Consider the following 21778-nt stretch of genomic DNA (forward strand, 5'->3'; position numbering starts at 1 on the left):
TACAGAACGTTGGGTCTTTTTTGGTGTGAGCTGCTCTAGTGTAAGGGTGCGCTCTAGTGTAAGGGTGCGCTCTAGTGCAAGGATGCGCTCTAGTGTAAGGGTGTGCTCACTGCTCAGTTCCACTCCAGCATGAACTCTTTTTATCAAAATTTTGTGCTAACTATGTTTATTTACTTCACAATGTAGATACTAACGACCTGAATAAACTCAAACGTTTTCGACACGTACGTGTGTCCTCATCAGGAATTAAATCTGCAATACATAAAATGAAAAATCGTAAGATAAATTTGACTATGCACTGTAACGACACTCTGGACTGGAAGCACAAACTGAACAAATGATACGAGAATGATTGCGAGTAAATTATGCGGTGGGAAACAGATCACGTGAGGTGTAGACTACAGGTATTGGACAAATTTGTTCAGTTTGTGCTTTCAGTCCAGAGTGTCGTTACAGTTCAGTGCATAGTCAAATTTATCTTACGATTTTTCATTTTATGTATTGCAGATTTAATTTCTGATGAGGACACACGTACGTGTCGAAAACGTTTGAGTTTATTTTATTTTAATTATGTTATATTTTGTGTGAAATAAAGTATGCTAAGCCCGCTAAAGTTACTATGTTTTATTGCTCTATGGTTCAACAAAGCAAACTCTCTACCAAAGCTTTATATAATAAAAAGTTGTGCAAGAAAGGTAGGACAGATGAATTCATTGGTTTCCAACGATATTCCAATGATCAGGTGTGACAACTACCTTTACCAGATAACGTTGTAATGACGAAACTGAACGTACCTTGCCACGCCGATGATGAGAACAGTCCTCCCAATAACAGATTAAATAAGTTTTTATCGGTTACGAAAACTTCAGTGCAGTGCAAGCAAATGCATCATAATCACAGCGAGAAGGTTGGCTGGCGGCCGTGACAATATCCCGCAATGAAGATGGCGCTACAACAGGGCGCTACAACAGGGCGCCACAATGAGGGAGCACATTATGCGTCGCACTGACGTAAAAATTCTGTTTGGTCATACAGAGTGGCAGCAGCATCAGGGTTAAAAAGAAAACAATCTTGAAAATATAAAACAACTCACAGATAAAAGCAGCGTCTGATTACGTAGAATCAACATTAGAAGTGCATACGCCATCAAGGCGTTGATTAAACGAATATGCGATGCAGCCCGATGGGAATATATTGTGATGTTACAGCTCGGGGTCGTTGGGGGTGTCAGATGATGCGACAATGATCAATCCAAACACTGACGATGATCGGTCCAAACACTGACGATGATCGGTCCAGACACTGACGATGATCACCCAACAAATAAATCTTCGGTTAAATGCTAATGGAATTCAACAGGTACCTATCTAGTGGTGTCCACATCGTTATTTCGTTCGAGAAAATTGTGGTGTAACAATACAAACAATGCAATGGCGTTAGGACTGTGACATCGTAACCAAACATAAATATAACGGAATGACAACAAAGTACAGACAATGGCAAGGCACGAGAGACGATCTAAGCTAGCAGCGTCACTGCTCACTACTTGAGCATGCCAAGATCAATCAAACCGTTACGTTGATATTTTTAGGTGGAATGACGTGAAAGTGACGTCATCGTGACGTTACTTTTCGTTGTGGAGCCCGATCGTCATCGTTTATTCTTCACTTCATGTCTTGGATAGCTGGAAAGAAAATGCGCGGATGAGATGAAAGTTTCGGTTAAACTGACGTTGGGTAGTTTCATGTGACGAGAAATTATCTGAATCAACAACAAACTTGACGGAATTAAAACTTTTTGAAACAAGCATTGCTACAATCACAGGCTATGGTGTAAGAGTACACGGGGCAGCAACATGTGAGATGGCTTTGCCTGTGCAAGGACGAATATTGCAGCAGAATTCGCTTGAGGAATAGCCCTTTTCTTCAACACGTTTTATTGCTGCCACCACTAAACCATCACAATTCTCGGTGTAACAGGAGTGACCAATTCTTTGTGTCTAGGAATGACCAAAGTCTAAGAGTTACCAGGGTTGCCAAAGATAATTATTTATTTTTTTATGAAAATTATTGAAATTCTTACTGCTCAAAAAGTTACATTGACAAATTAAGAATTGATTAATCTTAATTGAAAAGGTTTGCATTAGTTTGAGAGCAACTACTCGATTAAACTTAGTTGTAAAACTTTTGTTTTTGTACTGCTTTCGGAAGCGCCGGGCAGCTTTGGTCATTTGCGGTCTGACGTCACTTCTAGACTGACACACTGCAGCAGCACGGTAACTTTTGGACCGCAGTAACTCCTGGACCGTTACACCGGCGTGCAGGACGTTGGATCTCCTTTAGTGTGAGCTGCCCGGTACACGACATCTGGGCGAAAACTCACTTGGGCGAGACCATGTGGGTTAGGGTGGCCAAAAAAAATTGAAATTTTTTATTTTTGTTTGCACTCTGCACAATCATTGACGGCTTTGAGATGACGCCAAACTTTGCATGCTTCTTTATAATCATCACGATCACGCCATGTGTCGACAGAAGCAGTGACTCGAAAAGTTTAAGTGAACGCTGTGTTACAAACTGTGCCAAAGAGAGACGTTGAAACTTGACAATTTTGTTTGGGGCAACACGACGAACATCTTCGGGAAATGGGTCTTTCTTAAGAGCATTAACGATTGCCTTCTTTTCATCATCTGTGTTATTATCACTGAATAAAGGCAGTGCAGCAAGATCCTCACTGATGTACCACAAGCGCAACCTCAACTTTTTTCTGCTACTTGAGAAATTGCATTGTCAACCTCTTATGATTCTCTGTGAGCTGTAACATTGCTAGGTCATTTATAGGGGCAGATATTGAGGAAGGTGCTGCAAACCAAAAAGTGGCATAGATGGTAATACCGGTAGTTAATATTACTTCATCTGCAACTGTACTGAGCGCAAGTGGCAGTGTAATCTTATTGACCTTCATCTTGTAGTAGAGACGGTGAAGAACCACAACCCATACAGGCAGCTGACATGGCCCTCAAGAGAGTCAACAAATGGACACCCACTCTCTAGTGTTGACTCTCCTGAGGGGCCATGTCAGCTGCCTGTATGGGGTGTGGTTCTTCACCACCTCTACTACGAGATGAAGATCAATAAGGTTACACTGCCACTTGCTTGCAGTACAGTTCTTGTGAGTGAAAGCTAATATCGCTACCACTGCAAAGACTCACGTTGTTACTAAACTAAAACGCATTCATCAAGAGCATATAGGAGAATCAAAGCACAAAGGGAGGCGAAATTCAGCTTCCCAGCTGACCTCAGAAGCTGATTTCACCCAGAGCTTTAGTGCATTATTTGATATTGCACATGCTAACTGAGAATGACGCACAACAATGCCAGAGGACTGCCAGTTTTTGATAGACCAATGTGGTGCATGACCGATACTGATGACAACAGAGGACCCAACGCATCGGCAAGCTGCTGCAAAGTATAGAAATCGCAAAGATGATGAACAGACCCGCAACAGAAATCGCATTGATCCAGTACCATCAAGTGCTGCTGCTTTCTCATCTGAAAATGATCAGCAGATAATGAAGATTCTTCCAGTGACCCACTGTTTGCACCGTAAATCCAAATAACACCAAAACAAAACCCAGTAGGAGCAGCCATTACCAAAACGCTGCATTATCGATAATCCACTGTTTAATGCAGCACTGAACAGAACTATAACATCAAGTCGTCAAGCAATGATGATCGTCACTCCTGCTCTTGCTGCAGCTGGAATTGATATAAATGAATTGACAATGTCACATTCCTCTGTCATGAATGTTCGAAACACCTCACGTGAAAGCCTGGCAGCTGCAGTGCGGAAAAAATTTAAACCAACAGTTCCACTTGTTGCTCATTTTCATGGTAAACATTTGACTAATGCCAATGGCACAAAGTGCGACTCCTTGGCCATTGTAGTTTCTGGTATGCATGTTGAGATACTGCTTGGCATTCCGAAGCTGCCTGTTGGAACGGGATCACTAATGGGCCAAAAAGTAGTGGAATTCATACACGAGTTGTAGCAGAGCATTTAGCTGCACTTTGTTTTGACACGACATCAAGCAATACGAGAATCCACACTGGAGCTATCACTGTCGTGCAGCAGGCATTTAATCGAAGGCTGCTATTTCTTGCATGCCATCATCTCAAAGTCGTCAATGATTGTGCAGAGCGGGCACTGGGCAGTCAAATTAGCTACTGACTTCAATGAAGTCCTTACGGAAAATGAACAACAGCGCCAGCTCCTCTATCAGGTGGTCGAGCACCAAAGAAAGCTGCTTCCAACAAGTGCAAGTAAAAGCCAACATGCCAACAGCTCCATTAAACAAAATCAATGGCTTGACTCTTTACAAACATTTCTTTTGCAATTTCTGGGCAATGTGTTGTCACCTGAAGCGTTGCGATCGTGACTGGTGAACGTACTTTCATGCGGTTTTCGCTAAAGTTTAGTGCATTTAATTTCATACCAAACGCTTGTTAATGTGATCTATTTTGTGCATTATTTATGTTTTTCTGCATGTAGAAACACTTATTGTATCATAAATTCAGAGTAAAACAATGGTTAACACAAAAATGCTGCAACTGCAATGTAGATAAATCAAAAAAGAATTACGTCACACATGGCCACCTAAAGATACGGCCTGATTTGTCACATTTTGCAGAAATTTCCAGGTTTTTCTAACTTTGGGCGAACGTTTAAATAAATTGTTCTAAAAATTAGATTTTTACGCTTTCTTTATTCTTTTCCCCAGATGACACAATAGGTTTTAACATCTTCACATGTTGAAAAACAAAGAAAATTTGATTTCGAAGATTTTAGTCAGACTGTTAATTTTCAATAACAGTCTGATTTTGCGTTTTTCAACTTACTTTTTCTCATTTGCTACTGCTTCCCCAAGGCAACAAAATTTTTTTATGTCATTAGGAAACCGCAAGAAGTAACAACATCTCAAAAAATAACAGTCAAACACTAGCAGTAGCTGTAATCAAAATCTGCAAAATGTGATTCAAAGAATTTTGACGAATTATGCCAAAGAAAGCAAACTTTGAGGTCGGTGGGAGAGCACTTCCTCTTGTCGGATTCACTTCAAATTTTCACAATGTCATTTTTTCATGAATCCTCCTCAAATGAGAGGGTGTGCAAACAAAAACAAAAAATTTCAATTTTTTTGGCCACCCTAATGTGGGTGACGACCCAAGTGGGCGACGGACCATGTGGGTGACGGCCAAACTGGCAAAGTTTAGCCGTTCGGAACGGTGGTGAAATTTTATTTCAATAACGAAAAGGGGGCGATGGACTAATAAAGTTTGAGAAACACTGCTCTAGTGTAAGGGTGCGCTCTAGTGTAAAGATGCGCTCTAGTGTAAAGGTGTACTTTAGTCACTAGAGTACTAGAGTCTAGTGTAAGGATGCGCTCTAATGTAAGGGTGTGCTCAATGCTAAGTTCCACTCCAGCGTGAACTCTTTTTATCAAAAGCTTGTGCTAACAATGTTTATTTACTTCCCAATGTAGATTTTAACGACCTGTTTTAGCCTGATGCTGCAACTTCGCTGTGGTAATAGAGGATTGCACTAGCTGTCGGAACACAGTTCCCTAGTCATGTGCTATGACGAATGGTGTTGAAGTCAGTGAGTCGTTCTTTAATGCGGCTTTTTTGTTTGAGCCAAATGTTTGAGGTCATAATCGCGTTGATATTGACGTCAACAATTGCAATGAAACCACTCAATCGTACCTCGCAATATTTCTTCCTTCATCTTCTGCATCTCCGACAAGATTTCCTGTAAATCAAATTTTCATTGGTTTGCAATCTGCAGGTTCTTCAGAATTCAACTACGTCACTGGCTACGTCACACAGCAGACGAGACCAAAGATCGACTGCTCATTGCTCCCCTCTCAGCACAGTCCGAGCAAAAATCGGAATCGTGGGGTATGATGGCATGATATGAACCGATAGAGATTACATTCAAAGATGAGCTTAGTTTTATTTCTTTCATCGCACATGCACAAGGATCCCGGATGCAAACTCTGGTATCGATCATTTGCTCATGAAACGGTTGTATAGATGCAGCGGGAGGGATGACAATGGAGACTGCCACGCATGGAGAGCAAGCTCTTCCGACCTCTGAAAACATCACTCAACACACCAACACAAGCTTCTGGGTCTACTTGCTTAAACTGTTCCATGTCAGATGATCTACCACTAGTTTGCTTCTTGCTGCAACAACAAGTGTCAGTGAATACTATACCTTAATAATACGTTAACCTTCATCAGATTGACGTCTACCACACACCGAAAGTTCGGCTTGGTGGAACAAAATGGTTTGAAAAGTTGAATTCCCAGTTTCTCATCCCACGAACGGGCAGCCCTGGCCTTATATAATGGGGGTAGGAAGGCCGTCTTGGACCTCCTACAATGAAATGAATGGGATAGTGATGAACACACCAACATCATGTGTGCACTACAAGCAACTGTAGCCTGATGGAAGTTCATAATTGCGATGGTTGAACCATCGCAATTGAAACATCGCCTTATTAGTCAGGCATGTCATTCCTAGTCGTTTTCATACATGAGATTGTCATGGAAACTAAACTAATCTTTCAATCCTGACCAAGTGGTCACAGAATTGTTCAATGCAAACCCCACTAGGCCAGACAGCAGTATCGTTGTAACTAGAGATGTACCGATATATCGGTATCGGTAAATATCGGCCATTTTTTGAGTATCGGTATCGGCAAAATTTGGCCGATACTAAACACGTAAAAAAAGGCGTGTGCTGCGGATTTTCTGTAGAAGCAAAGGTATAATTTTTTTTAAAGTAGTAACTAACGTCACATTGATGTAGAAAAATAACAACCTGTTCAAATTTTTGATACGTCACACTCCCATGACTTCTTGCGCGCACGTTTTAACATTGGTTGCTTACAGTGATTTTTTCACTTAAACAAAACGTTTTGTTTCAGCAGTTTTGCGTTGTTCGATTCTTAAGTTGTGTAAGGAGACTCAATTTCTCCAATATTTATCATTTGTGTTTCTTTTTTACTCTCAGCAGAGTAGGCCTATAAAACTTGTAAAAGTTTTTCATCCATGCAACGTCATGAATTAAATTATATCTTAAATCGGCATAATAACGTGACATCATCTAAACGTAACAGAAATAGCAAGAGCAAGTATCACTATAAAAAAAAACACAAACATGTGACGCAAATAGGCAACATCAAAAGACATAGATGTTTTCTTTGACTTGTCAGCAGCAAGTGGTGATAACTGTGGCTGTGGGAGTTCGTTGCACAATGCGCAGCCTACTTACTCTGACATTATTTAAGCTTGATGAGTTTATTACAACGAAAGGTGGAAATTAAATCACAAACTGATAGAACTAGCTTACTAAAAACAACCAAGTTACACAGGGTTTTTAAACGTTTAGCAACGTAAACACGATGCTAAATTTTCTCAACCAAACGACAAGCGCCCTTAGGGGTAGGAACTTAAACATACTGATTACCAATTGAACGAACCCGAACCATCAGATGTTAGGTTGTCTGTCCAATTGTGACCATTTCAGCATTCAGCCAGAGAGTTAATTATTACTTTAAACTTTTTTTGGTAATTACACAACAAACAAGAGCAATAGCAGTGGTGGGAAGTTGCATTTTTCCTTTGTTCCGAGAAACGCAGTATTGATGACGTCATGAACAGCGTAGCTTCTGATTGGTTGATGGTTTGTGGTTCAATGGGATATCAGTATGTTAAAGTGCCTACCGCCCTTAGGTTGCACATTACTTGTCGAATAGTTTTTGTACGACTACACAAATGACTTGGTTTACATTTTACATCTTATTATCAATTATGATAGCCTATTTGGAGAGTTTGCGCAAACCTTTCATTAATTTTTCAGAAACCCAAATTATGATGTAATGTTTCTTCCCTTATACCCCAGTCCTCAATCACGGTGGCCTTTCATTTCTAAAACCTACTATTATGACACAACATTGAGTTGGGATTGGATTCTTGAATCTTCAAGTGCCAAGGACTTCCAAATCCGTCCATTCTCACTCATAATGACGTAATATTGCCCCTTTGGCACCTAATGTTGCCCAATTGAAGTTCCCCTTGCTGCTCTATAAATTTCCAAAGTTGGTTAGTTTTGTGGCGTATGTTGGAATTTATTTATTGTGAGCGCCAAACTTGAACACAACTAATTTTGAATTTTTGGGATTTTTTGGTTTTAGACTAATTTGTCACTGTGTCAGCCGCGGTGGTGCCACGACTTGTGTTTTAGCACAAGATCTTGTGGTTTTACTTTTGATCTTGTGCTCTTGTGTTTTAAGTTTTACCTTATTTGCATAAAACTATTAAAAAAAGCTTTGAATATGGCATATTAATCGGCCACCCCCACTAGTGGGGAACAAACCGACGATGGATTATGATGATGATGAACTCACATCATCTTCTTCTGTAGTTCCGCCATCATATCCATCCCTCCACCTCCTCCTCCTCCTCCTCCGCTAGATGGAGCGCTCTCCGTCTTCTCCGGAACCTGAAACAGTGAAAAATGACCAACAGGCCAGGATGGTGACGCAACAATAATTGATCGCACTCCACACATCCGAAAGCGGAAATGTTCCAAACATAGTTTATTTTCGCTCCAAGCAAAGCACAATCGATCGGTGATTACGTCATCAGACACCCTACGTCACCGTGAATAATTATGTTATTTGAGGGAAACAGTTCAGGGAATGTGAGGAAATGCTATACAGTATATGAAAAAACATTTCGTTAAAAATAAAAAGGAACATCTATCGGAATTGTGTGTGGCCTGCAATATTGTACGGCAGTTGAACATGTCAACTGACTATTCTGAGAAGAACGGAAAGGGCAATTTGGTGGAAGCATCGTATTTTTGTCTAGTAAGGTATTAAAATATCAACCAGAAAATTCATCCTTTTTTAGATTGATTCTATTCCTTCTGACGTTGGTTCGATGTAAAGCAACTGAGATTTAGACGAGCTGGCCATGCAGTTCATCTACGGTGCTGTATATACAGAATACAGAAAGACATAAACAAAATAGTGATAACTGGAAAAAAGCTGTTTCTTTAACTCAAATCAATATTTGGTTCAACCCAGGAAGAATCTGCAAAACTTCTCCACACATTAGCGAGCAAAAAGAGCAAAGCCGGTGAACGCATCGATTCGAAGGTTTTGAAATATTGGAGCAAAGTGTGGGGTAAAAACCAAAAAGGAGAACAAGACAGAAGAACTGATGGATATGCTTGGAATGAGGGAGACTAGTAATTACTAACATTTATATATGGAATCGTGACGGCAAAAATCGGGACAGCGTGGCATTCAAGAAAACTGTGAACTAGTTAACTAGTCTTAACCCATTTACGGCCGGTGTCCTTTTAAAAGGACATCGTTTTGAATGCATCAGTATTGCATCATCTTATTTTGATTGAATCATTTTGGACTTGCTAGTAGTTGTTTAGGGTCTGTTTTGGAAGGTGTTGATAAATATTTGCGAACAACGTACTTTTTCTGAATTTTGTGAAAGTTTGAAAATTGTTGAAAAATGAGAAGAGCCGGATGAAGTGAAGTGAGGAGGAACATGCATGTTTTACTGCCTATTGGTAGTAGATATGAATTATGTTTCTTCATAGTTTGACACTTTATAATATTGTGCTTCCTACTACACTCTAACTTGTGTAAGGTTTTGCTTCTTTTATTTGTTTATTTTGCTTTATATTTATTGTTGCCTTTTAAAAGGACACCGGCCACATGGCCACATTTTTTTGCTTGTTTGTAACACTGTCAAAGAATATTGAACATCGTGTAAAAGCAGCACATTGCGCCTATGGAAGACTTAACCACTGGCGCCGACTTACGGGGTTACGGGGTGGCCACGCCACCCCATAACCGTTGTGGCGGGGTGGCAGCCACCCCGTTTTGGTTACATTACTTACTGCAAATAAATGTAATTTGAACGGACGTTTAAATCTTTTTTTGATCATTGGTTTTCGCTTCAAGTCAACGTAAAGCAAGAGGGTAACCAATACAGTATTGCGAAGAAAGTGATTGTTTTTGTCACAAGCACGATACTCGCGTAACAAGCAAGCTACGTGAGATTACGCAACATATATGTGGCTACGAGTTTTTCCTTGTTGTTGTTGTTGCGATCGTTTTATTTGTTACTTTTCATAAGTCATTGTTACATTTGTTAGGTTTACAATGGGATTTATTAATCAATAAAATACGATCTTTCCATTGCCTCCCTCAAAAATCTTTTTTTTTAATTTTTAACCTACTTGCGATCTACCATGACGCAACAGCGATTGAACCACGTCCTAATTTTAAATGTTTATCAAGCTGAAGCTTCACGGTTACAACTTGACCAGTTGATTAACAGTTGGATTGACAGAGCTGCTGTTCGCAAAAATACTTTGTGTCAGAGCAGTGTCAGTAAGTCAGAGCAGCAACGTAACAATCAAATTCACGACATACCTCCTGTGCTTTGTTTTAAAGTTGCTTTGTAAATTATCGAGCTACAAATCAGGTGTGAAAAGACAATTGAAGCGTTTAGAACGAAAAGTGACTAAGTCACAAAATACTACTAAGGAGATATTGACATGTACAGTTTTCAATTGCATTGTAAAATCAAGATTTAAAAGATTTTTTTGTTTTTACCATATGTCAGTGTCTACAACCCCAGCCTAGTTCTGATTGCACTATTAATTGATTTTTTAGTTGAACTTGTCAAAAAATATTGATAATATTCTTTTTTGGACTTATGCACTTTTCTTCAAAATTGCTGGACTTAGGCACTTTTAGACACAAATGATGGACTTAAGCACTTTTAAGTGTTCTATAGGCCAAACAGAGTTTGCCATCTCTTACTCCAGATACTACTGTAAAGTAAGCTATTTAAACATATTTGTTCAAACCTCGTAGTAATATGACATTAGAATAATCTGCAAAGAATTATTTTGGGTTAGAAATATCTTGAAAAAATTAGGCTGGTAGCACATAATAACTGTTACTGGTAATTAATGGGGTAAAAAACAGACAAAGTACAGAGACTTCCCCACCTTCATTGGCAATGTACAGTAGAATAATAATTGGGTTAGGCCTACTGGTCTGGACTACATAATAATAATTGGGTACACTCTCAAAACCTTCTTCCCTTCATAGGCTAGGACCTTTACAGAATAAGTTATAAAAATAATAGTCCAATCCAATAGGCTACTTAATCTTAGGTTAAGTGTACTTCATTTCGTTATCTGCTGGCACCAACACTCCATCGAATAGCCTAATCATGTCCCATGAATATTGAAGTTTGCACTGCTAAACTTCCTGCAAATTGGACCTGTGGACTGCTGAATTTGATTCGAAAGCAGTAGGCCTATAAATACTACCGGTATTTGAAAACTATTTGCAAAATATCTACAATTAAAAGCTGATAAAAACACTACCGTATTTAACACTACCAATGATCCTAATCCTTCACCTACCCTATCTAAACCAGAGGCAGTGTCCCAGTCTAAATAATCTGTAACCAGCTAATAACTTTATACCCTCTAAAATGGAACCCAATCAAAATGCAAAATAAAAATCATGTCACGTGGTTAAATGACTCGACGCTATTGGTCAGAACGGACTTAGCTACTGTTAGAAGAAAAAATTATCTTTTCGCTCAAAACCTGTATTCGAAAATGATGGCTTAGCAACCTTTATACCAAAATATTTTTGTGTCCGGTGACAAAGGACAATGAAAGCAATACGTTTTTGTACTTAACTCAATTCGAGTGAAAATGTGACTTAGTCACTTTTCGTTCTAAACGCTTCAATTGCATCTACGAAACACGCTTAGTAAAAATCAAACAAAAACATGCAGTTTGAAAGTGTTTAGGTTGCCATATTGACATTGTGCTATTCGCCACCCCGTGCAAAAATAAAAGTCGGCGCCTATGGACTTAACCATCGTGTTTTCAACAACCATGCTATATCTATCCGCACAAAATTATGGTCCTCCGGGCAGTCGTTCTATCCATTCTTCTCTATGCTTGTGAAACCTGGACATTATACCGCCGTGACATCAAACGTCTTGAAAATTTTCAGCAGAGGAAAGAAACTGGGTCAAATGCTAGGCACTCGTTGGGACGATTGTCTCACCAAAGATGCATTCCTTGATCGCGCTAGGTTGCCCAGTTCAGAAGCCACCATATTGCAACACTGCCTTCGCTGGACAGGACATTCCTTGATCGCGCTAGGTTGCCCAGTTCAGAAGCCACCATATTGCAACACTGCCTTCGCTGGATAGAACAAGACAGAAGAACTGATGGATATGCTTGGAATGAGGGAGACTAGGAATTACTAACATTTATATGTGGAATCGTGACGGCAAAAATCGGGACAGCGTGGCATTCAAGAAAACTGTGAACCAGTTAACTAGTCTTAAGTGGCCGCTGGATAATGGCTGTTCTGGCTCAGGAAACTGAGATACAAATACCTCAGCTTAGTGTGTGTGAATGCATCAAAACAGAAACACACGCCAACGCGCCAGGCGCCGTCATCAGCAATTCCAACACAAACTCAGGTATGGCTGGCCAGTGGCTGTATCGAAGCTTGTGACGTAACAAACTCATTCAAAGGCCACGCTGGCGTTCTCAATTGTGCTCGCAAAGGAGAGTTGCAACATCAAGATACAACAGCGTATCATAAAGCAAGCATCTAGAGACGCGCTGAACACGGAAAACATACAAATAAAAATTTTAAGCAACTTTTGGATGTATACATGAAATTGACGAACAAACCCTATCTAGGAACCATCAAGTCTAGTATCAAAGGTGCATCACGTCGACGATGTGGTACGATGACGTCGACGATGTCATCTTGTACACGTCGACGATGTGGTACGATGACGTCGACGATGTCATCTTGTACACGTCGACGATGTGGTAACTACCAACCAGAAATCAAACGATTCCGAATGTGACGTAACTTGGGTCACGAGGGTGATTTTGATAAATCAGAAAAGGGTGTCAATTCACCCTTGGAACGTCGATTAGGGGTGAAGGGAGAAAACCCTCTTACTAACCATAAATAACAACAAGCTTTCATTCTCTGCTAACGCTGTGACGTGCATTGACATTCGCGCATCTGATTATCCAAGTTGCTAACAATATATCCGCGTACAATATTATCTGCAATTGTGACGTAAGCTTACCGCAGCCTTCTTCAATTTGGCGCCTTGCAGGGCCGCAGCGAGCCCGCCTTGGTTTGAAGCCCCTCCGCCACCACTTGGGGCCGGTGGTGAGGCACCACCGCTTGGGGGCGGTGGTGGAGGTGGGGGCGGCACTCCTCCACCAGAGGGAGGGGGAGGCCCGGGAGGTGTGGGCGCAGAAGCTGTAAGACAAATAAATCGACAAGTTAGTGCTTCACTGTTCTCACCGCTTTCCAGACAGCTAAATTTGCCATTTTTACATTGATTCAACATCTGCTGACGTTAAATCAATGTAAAAACGACGGATTTTGCTGTCTGGGTTCGTATATATTTCCATGTCAAGATGGACTTCACTGAGAACTAAGCGACCACAAACAACGTATCGTCGTAGTTGCGTTGGTTACATGCAAAGTTAAACATGGAAGGCATGTTCCCGTGTCCAACTTGGAATCTTCCGGGAACGCATCACAGTCGTTCACGCGGGAATACTTTATACGACACTATAAAGTTAAGAAAATTCATAATCTTGCGTTGCTTATCTCTTCCAAACGTTTGAAATTCAATTTAAAAAGCATCAAATTGTGTACATCTTCTCACCGCCCATGAAGACCTACGTGGTGCTGGAGGAGCTGCGGCACGTTCTCTCGCCTTGCGTTCATTCTCCAGACGTTCCTGCTCCCTCCGCTGCTGCTCCATCTCCTTCCTCCTGTTCAGATCAATGGAAGCGGATTTAGGAAACAATGCCAAGCTCATAAAAGTACCAGAAGTTACACTCGGAGGACTTTTCCGATATCAACATTGATTCTTGCAGGTGTGCAAAACATAAGCTTGGCCACTTACATACTTCCAGCAGCTACATGAACAAAGTCAAAGGAAGCTCTCTCAAGCGGAGCAGGCCAACGAGCCAATTGACATCAAATAGAAAACGTTAAAATCTTTTGAGAAGATTCCAGGTTGAAACTATTAGGGCTTCTTAAATTGTGACGTACAAACTCGTCCATGCACCAGAAGCAATCCCGTTTTACTTTCAGGGTCAAACTCAATTGACGACAGTGGTTTTAATATGAACCGAATGTTCTCAATGGAAATACTTGAAACATTACCTCTTTGCTTCCAGTTCCGCAGGAGACGGGCCAGCTGGCGGAGGTGGTGGGCTTGGACAAAGGTGGCATGTTAAGCTCTTACAAAGGACGGGACATTGTGGCACAATCTGTATCAGCAAACGTAATTCAACAATGATATAATGCCTTCATGATTCGAAATGCTGCGTTGGATGAAATCTTAATCCAATTTGGATGGAATTTATTCAAAATCCTCGAGGAGGTGTTTTAGAAGCCTGATATTCCGCTACGTGCCGATGTGGCGCAACAGAGCAAGCAGCCAACCACATCATCATTGGCTGCTTCATGTATTTCTCTCCTAACGGAATAAAGCCTCTGCAAAGTTGATGACCTGACGAAAATTGGCTTCAAATGTCGGCTGCGTAGCTGAGTGGTGAGAACGTCTGCGCGACGTTCGAAAGGACGTGGGTTCGACACCGATCCAGAGCACGCGCTGTGTCTCGGCAAAGACACTTTATGGCAAGCCAAAATAAGGGGAGCAGCTGACTCGAAGACTATATGTCACTTCGCTGCTTCCTGTCTGTCTGTTGTATCGCATTTGTGAACGCAGTGCACTGTATGTTATCACAATGGGCGCAAATAAAAGCATGATTGTTATTATTATTCAAATCCTTCAATTCTGCTGATCGCAAACTTTCTGCTTTATACGAACGACGACGAGGATTGCAAAGAGTGAAAGCAGAAACTAGAAATGTGGAAGACTAACTATCTCACTTCCAGAACAATAACCAAAGAAATGACGAAGAAATTGAAGGAAAATGGAGAAGTGAAGATTGAAGAGTTGGCTGAGATGAAACTGAAATAAAACATCTCGATTCATATTTCTTGCAAGGACTGTTCACATTTGACAAGAAGCATTGAACAAATCTTGATTGGTAAAAGGTCAAATATTAAACAAAGAGCTCCGTGGTTTCATTGAATCTCTCTACGAAATTCACTTTAATTATAAAAGAAATAAGAACGTTTAAATGTCCACCGCTGGTGCAGCCAAATATTTCAAGTGGAAGCTAACGCACATCAGAGCATAATGCTGCTTTGGTCATAATGTTGAAGTGATGTTAAATAAGGCAAGTATACTTTCGACTGAGAGTTTAATTTCAAATAAAAACCAACTCAGTAGCTACCTCCACCACCCCCTCCATTCCTGAGCATCTCCAAGGCGCTCTCCATCGCCGCTGCAAATGTATCAGCCTCTTGTTGAGTGGGAAAGTTTAACCCATACACAGGCCGGTTTCCATCCCTCCATTGATGAAAGGTGGCGGTGGCACGGTTGTATTTAAGCTGGGAAATCACCGCGCAGTTGATCACCACCTAACAACAGTCGCAGTTTAAAACGGTTAAATTTTCTAGCAGGTTTACAATTCACATGAATAGCATTTAAACGATGTTGTAAGAACGCTGAAACCAAGGAATGGTAATAATTTGCATTCCAAAGGCATAATTCCTTAATCCTTATGCAAGGCTGGCAAGTTAAACACGTTTTATGTTCAAATAGAAATTTTCCACAATCACTTGCAGACAATCCAAGTTGCAGCTTTAAAGCCAGAGCTATGGAATCGGATGAAAAATATGCGACTCTGACTTCTCGATTTTTTAACTGGCCGACTCCGACTTCGGTGTTGCCAGTTTTTTTTTAATCTTGTTTTTTTTTAATTTCACTAAAGTTGCCATTGATATTAAAACGGCGACTTTCACAAAACAAACACTTCCATGTTGTGGTAAAGTTTTAGAGCACAAAACAGAGAACAGGAAACAATATTCTTTAAAAAGATTGCAAAGAAAAATTTTATTGTTCATCATTTTGTATGAAGCCGGAGTCAGCCTTTTCTTAACGACGCCGTACACGCCAAAATCCTTGCGATTCCACAGCCATGTTTAAAATTACATACAAGCAAACAAGTGGATGGCTGAACGGCCCAAAAATTATAAGTTTAAACATCACCTCTCCATCCTGCTCCTTCCTTCCTACAACTCTAAACGTGTTCTCAGTATTGTGGCGATAAATATTAATATTGGATAATCCTTGCGTTCGTCCAGCTGGCTTCCATTGTCTCAAAGCATCATCGTACACCATCACAGACGCCTTGCATGGCTTGCACATTGGTTGTTCACTGCAAACATTTTGTGCAAACAACTAATAGAGAAATCATTGAAGGAAAGCTTTGTTTTCCTTGGAAGTGACAGCAATTCTTTTTTAAATGATCAATGAGTATTATCAACAACATATTTAAACAGTGCATTGTTACAACAAAGTTGTAGTAATTCGATTTCAGGATATAAGTGGTCTAATGAACACTACTGTAAATTCAATAGAAGTGGTTCTATTTTTTCCACACACGCTGCAAATCTCAACGAGAACCTTGCTTTTAAAGTTCCATTTTAGAGGACAAACTGCGTTGAAATTTAATATTATTATTGAAGATTATTATTAAATGTCAACGCAGTGTGTCCTAAAAAATAGAAAGTTGGCTTGATTTTAGGCTTACTTAACTGAGCACTTTCTATTTGCTCAAACACAAATCACTACATGAATGAAGACATCAAAATTAAGTCCATGTTATGTGCTAATGGATATCCCAGGCATTTCTTTGAAAAGGTTTTAAAACATTTTAATTCAATATCTGTAACTCCACGCATACCTGTACTAGGTAAAGAATCACTTGTATATGCTAAAAACCTGTCGAGACTCTTTAAACGTAAATTTAAATCGATGTTGTTCCTCTATACAAAACCTTTAAAATTAGTCGATATTTTTCACAGAAATCTCTCATTTTCCAGTCTCTTTATTCCAACATTGTTTATCAATTTACTTGTTTGTGCGACATGAACTTGACATACGCAGGTATATCCACTAGGGTGGGCCGTTTTTGACTTTCAAAAACGAAATGATGTGATTCGAAGCCAAGCAAAGGCGACAGACAAAGACATGGAATCTGCAGTGAAGCGGTATATACTTGAAGGCAGCTGGTGACAGAAACGAAAAAAAAAAGAACCGGGCAAACAAAACCTCCGGCGCAGATAAAAATTCCGACAATACATGAACGCTATCTATTTTTTGATTGTTTGTTGACCTTTCAATGTTTACTTTTAATATGTTTACTGTTGTTATTCAAACGTGTTTTCGTAGTGGCGTTTTGCTGCCAGTCCTAATCCCTAACATTACCCCGAACCCAAGCTCTTTGGTGTCCAAACGACATGTTCCCAGTTTGTTTCTTTCATATTTACCTAATGGATGTCGGAACGCAAAACGCAATAATCACTTATGATTGTTGATATAGTGCATGTAACCTACGTGGGTTTACGTTTTTTTCATGCAATGGTAGGCTATGTTATGAGGGTTTGAATTTTGTGCTATCTGGCATTGAAGGTTGCCAGCATGACCGCCACAACAAATGTGCAAACGAAAATGCGTTGTGGTCGTCGTTCAGGCTGCCCTTCCCTATAATTGTGGTTGCCGTGCTGGCAACCATCAAAGCCAGATAGCACAAAAAACTTATTAATTTGAATTTCTCTGCTGGCTACGTATTAATCTTTATTACACCATAGAGTACAGTGGAAGCAATAGTAGTGTTCTTGATGTTGCTGTGTATTCCAGTGCTGTGATTTTGACGTATTGGAATACCTACCATATATGCTTATTTGTAAAAGCCCAACAGCTGTTAAGTGAATTTTGACAGTTTTCGCAAAACAGTAATTTTTAAGCAATAAACCCCCAAAAAAAAAACTTTCTTGGTTTTCGAAACTATAATGGGTTTGATTCAAATTTTTGCTTGCAAGAATTACCCTAGGGTAAGGGTAAGTAAAATTTACTCCCGATTAGAAACTAATTGTGTACTACATACTACAGTAAAAACGCCATTCATTAATTAGTGAAACATCTTTTAGCAATTTAGTACAAAAATGGAGCTGTGGTAAGACAGTCTATTAAAAATCTTCATTGTTTTCGTTGTTTTACATTCTTGAATTGCGTCTCGCTTTAACCACAAAGAGACAATTAATACACAAAATGCTTCCAAAAGTTTTAGTGTTTTTTTTGGTAATTTTGCAAAACAACAGCTGCTGATGGTGGCCGAAAAAGAAAGGGCTTCAGCAGGGCGGCATTTGTCAACCAAGCGACAGCGCGCGCAGCCGGAAAAAACGTGCCAGTAAGTTTAGCGAAATTCGTTGACGTACAGACAACGCGCCGTTAACTGACTTGAGCAACTTTCGCGTTCGGGGCGCTTCCGCACCACCAACTTTATTGTCGATTTTCGCCAGCATTACGCCGGTTAAACGATGAGCAGATCGGTGAAGCTGGATGGCGATTATCGCTGGCGAGTCGCCAATAACTTCGCTAGCGTGTAGCTGTCTAGACGCCAATCTTTGCTACTTTGGTTTATGTTGATAATTCTTAACTCTGAAAGGCCTTCATCAGACCAGACCATTGAAGAGTCAAAGTGCCCTCTGGCTGCCCAATACACAACATAACTGATTAACTTCCACCGAACAAGGTCGTGTGGCTTCTTGGTTCTTGCGTCACAATGCTCTGGGCAGGAGTCAGAAAACTTCTGCACTAAGGTTACTGTTTCCTGCTGTGCAAAGTTTCACTAGGCTTTTATCCTTAGGTTTATTTTTGCGTGTCATGTGAGCTAAAGTGAGCAAGTATTGCAGGTTCATGGTATTCATTCTCACTTACAGAATTTTTCCTGGGCCTTTTGTTTCTTACTGTAATAGCCTACCAAACTTAGCCTACTCGTATAATTTAATTTTGTACCCAACCTTGCCTTATCAATATTACTCGGAGATCAAAGCCAGACATTGTGATGTAACACTTGAACTAAATTGCACTGATTAGTGTAGAAGTAGGTAAGCTACTCCCATCCATTCTTAGCGAAGAATTCACCGTTATAATGCTGATTCAATGTCATCAAACGTTGAAACAACCTAGAAATCCAAAGCTTTTCTGCTTAAATGGAAGCTAAGGGATACAGTATTAACATTTTCTAGATGCGCCCTAGAATGTGCTGGAAATTATATTCTCTCAACAATTGTTCGTGCTATGCAATCACGTCAGGGTTAGAAATGTTTAAGGATTCAACCTATTTCGTACTAGGGTTAGGGTGCGAATTTTTCAGGGGACGAAAATCACGAAATAGGTTGCATCCAGACTCAACGTAGACACATAGCTTTATTTCCGAAAAATGCCAAAGAAAACATGATCTTATCCTTTTGCCATGCTACCGGACAGCACCATTTTGGAGTAATATTCATACCCAAATTTTTGTTGAACATGCTCTCAGAATGCCCCAAATTCAAAGTTATTTTTCAAAATTTTCTGAGGGAAGACCCCCCAGACCCTCCGCCGCTAGGTGTCGCCTTCGGTTAACACACCGTCAGGCTTCGCCCGCCGACCATCAAACCACCCCCCTTTCCCCTTTCAAAATACCTAGCTACGCTACTGATTACAATCATTGTCATTGGGGCCCGCAAAGCATATTCTGCACAAGTAGCGCCACTACTCCAACAAAAATGCAACGCTGCTACCACTACCAAAAAGTAGCAGTGTGTCAAAAATAGCATGCAACTGCCCACACTGCCTATTTGTGGTGATACATTAGCGCCTACAACTTCTTTTTGAACTTTACTATTCCAGTATTCCACACCATTTTAGCATTGCAAGTATTAACACACGAGAGAAAATATGTGTATCTGTGATTTGCAGTCCTTAACACTTTAGATCAGGAGTGACGAACCTTTTTGTGTTTGCAGGCCACTTTGTCAATTACACATGAGTTATCGGGCCACACAACTTTTTAATCGTAACCTACTATGAAATCTTTTAGAAGCGACTCAAGATATTATTCATGAAAAGTATCAAACGGCAGATGAAAGTAATAAAACCCACACAGTTGAAGCTATCTTGTAAAACGTAGAAACGAAACATACAACAGTAAAAAATAAAAACAAATCAACTTGAGCAAAAAGGATAGAGCAACAGTACTTGCACTGATAATGAAAAAGAAGACAGTTCAATTTTCGATTTGCTTTCATATGTGTATGATTTCTTTTTTTTTTTTTTGGCTCTATCCTTTTTGCTCAAGTTGACTTCTCTCTAGCATATAATTGTTTGTAGAGCTTGGAGTTGCGTTCTTGTATTTGAGTGCCACGTGATTTTAACTTAAGACCAAAATTGATAAGGAACTTCGGATGCAACCTAGTTCGTACCCTGAACAGTTCGGAACCTCAGTTCGTACCCTAAAAAGATCGAAAAAAAAAATTAAAAAAAGCGGAAGTCGCTGATCGCAGTTTCCGCAAACATTTTAAAATTTTCCCCCTGAAAAGATCGAGAGAAAGATAGCACAAAGCCGAAGTCGCTGATCGCAGTTTCCGCTAACCTTAACCAGCATAGGCTAATCTATGCTCTAACCCTAACCCTCGCTGATCGCAGTTTCCGCAAACATTTTCCGTAGATTCCGCTAACCGCAGTTTCCGCTAACCTTTACCCTAACTCTAACCATAGATTAATCTATGCTCTAACCCTAACCCTCGCTGATCGCAGTTTCCGAAAACATTTTTCCGCAGTTTCTGCTAACTTTTACCCTAACCCTAACTATAGAGCAATCTATGCTCTAACCCTAACCCTCGCTGATCGCAGTTTCCGCAAACATTTTTCCGCAGTTTTCGCTAACCTTTACCCGAACTATAAAGCAATCTATGCTCTAACCCTAACCCTCGCTGATCGCAGTTTCCGCAAACATTTTTCAGCAGTTTTGCTAATTGCAGTTTCGGCTAACCCTAACTCTAATCATCGAGTAATCTATGCTCTGCTCTAACCCTCGCTGATCGCAGCTTCCGCAAATATTTTTCCGCAGTTCCGCGGTTTCCGCTAACCCTCGAGTTTGTTTGCGGAAACTCCGATCAGCGACTTCGGCTTTGTGCTATTAAACTGCGATCAGCGACTTCGGCTTTTTTTAATTTTTTCTCTCGATCTATTCAGGGTACGAACTGAGGGTCCGAACTGTTCAGGGTACGAACTAGGTTGCACCCAGGAACTTCACACAAAACAAGCAACCCCAAGCTCAATGCACACTAAAAGTTTAATCACTCACATTTGTACTTGTAGTGTCACATTTGTCTTCCTTTGTAGCTAAACCAGAATAACATGCAGAAAAAAACTTTAAGTCCAAGTTTTGATGAAATGTTTTGTTTTTATTGTTTTCTAACTTAATGAGCTTGCAACTTTTTATGTCGCTCTCTTCTGCTTTCTGCTTATTTTTTAATTCTATCAGAAGCTTTTGACGTTTGATTTCTACATCAAGCAGATGAATCAATGGAGATGTTCTTTTTCTGCAAGCAATCCTCATTGATATCAAGACAGTTGGTTAAAGCAACAAATTTATTTTGCAAAAACAAATACTGTAGGCTACTGTA

General features: G+C 40.2%; 2 protein-coding genes across 10 annotated transcripts in view; both read right to left on the reverse strand.

Annotated features, from left to right (window-relative positions):
* Positions 1–21778, reverse strand: part of LOC145774829 (uncharacterized) — a 395287-nt gene that overhangs the window by 84914 nt on the left and 288595 nt on the right. The window lies entirely within an intron of this gene.
* Positions 239–21510, reverse strand: LOC145774035 (uncharacterized). Of its 4 annotated transcripts, XM_082585172.1 has the most exons (10): positions 21457–21510; positions 16311–16479; positions 15492–15679; positions 14351–14401; positions 13862–13953; positions 13251–13429; positions 8471–8565; positions 6274–6435; positions 5760–5805; positions 239–1684 (listed from the first exon to the last, which is right to left on the reverse strand). In XM_082585172.1, the coding sequence occupies exons 2-9, from the start codon at positions 16467–16469 to the stop codon at positions 5778–5780; spliced, it is 954 nt and encodes a 317-aa protein (XP_082441298.1). In that variant the 5' UTR covers positions 16470–16479; positions 21457–21510; the 3' UTR covers positions 239–1684; positions 5760–5777. The 4 variants fall into 4 exon arrangements, with proteins under 4 accessions (XP_082441298.1, XP_082441311.1, XP_082441320.1 ...); XM_082585185.1 differs by lacking the exons at positions 6274–6435; positions 21457–21510 and having other exon boundaries at positions 16311–16498; XM_082585194.1 differs by lacking the exons at positions 16311–16479; positions 21457–21510 and having other exon boundaries at positions 14351–14457; positions 15493–15658.

This window comes from Aplidium turbinatum, chromosome 1 (genome assembly GCF_918807975.1).
Source record: "Aplidium turbinatum chromosome 1, kaAplTurb1.1, whole genome shotgun sequence".
NCBI classification, from domain to species: domain Eukaryota; kingdom Metazoa; phylum Chordata; class Ascidiacea; order Aplousobranchia; family Polyclinidae; genus Aplidium; species Aplidium turbinatum.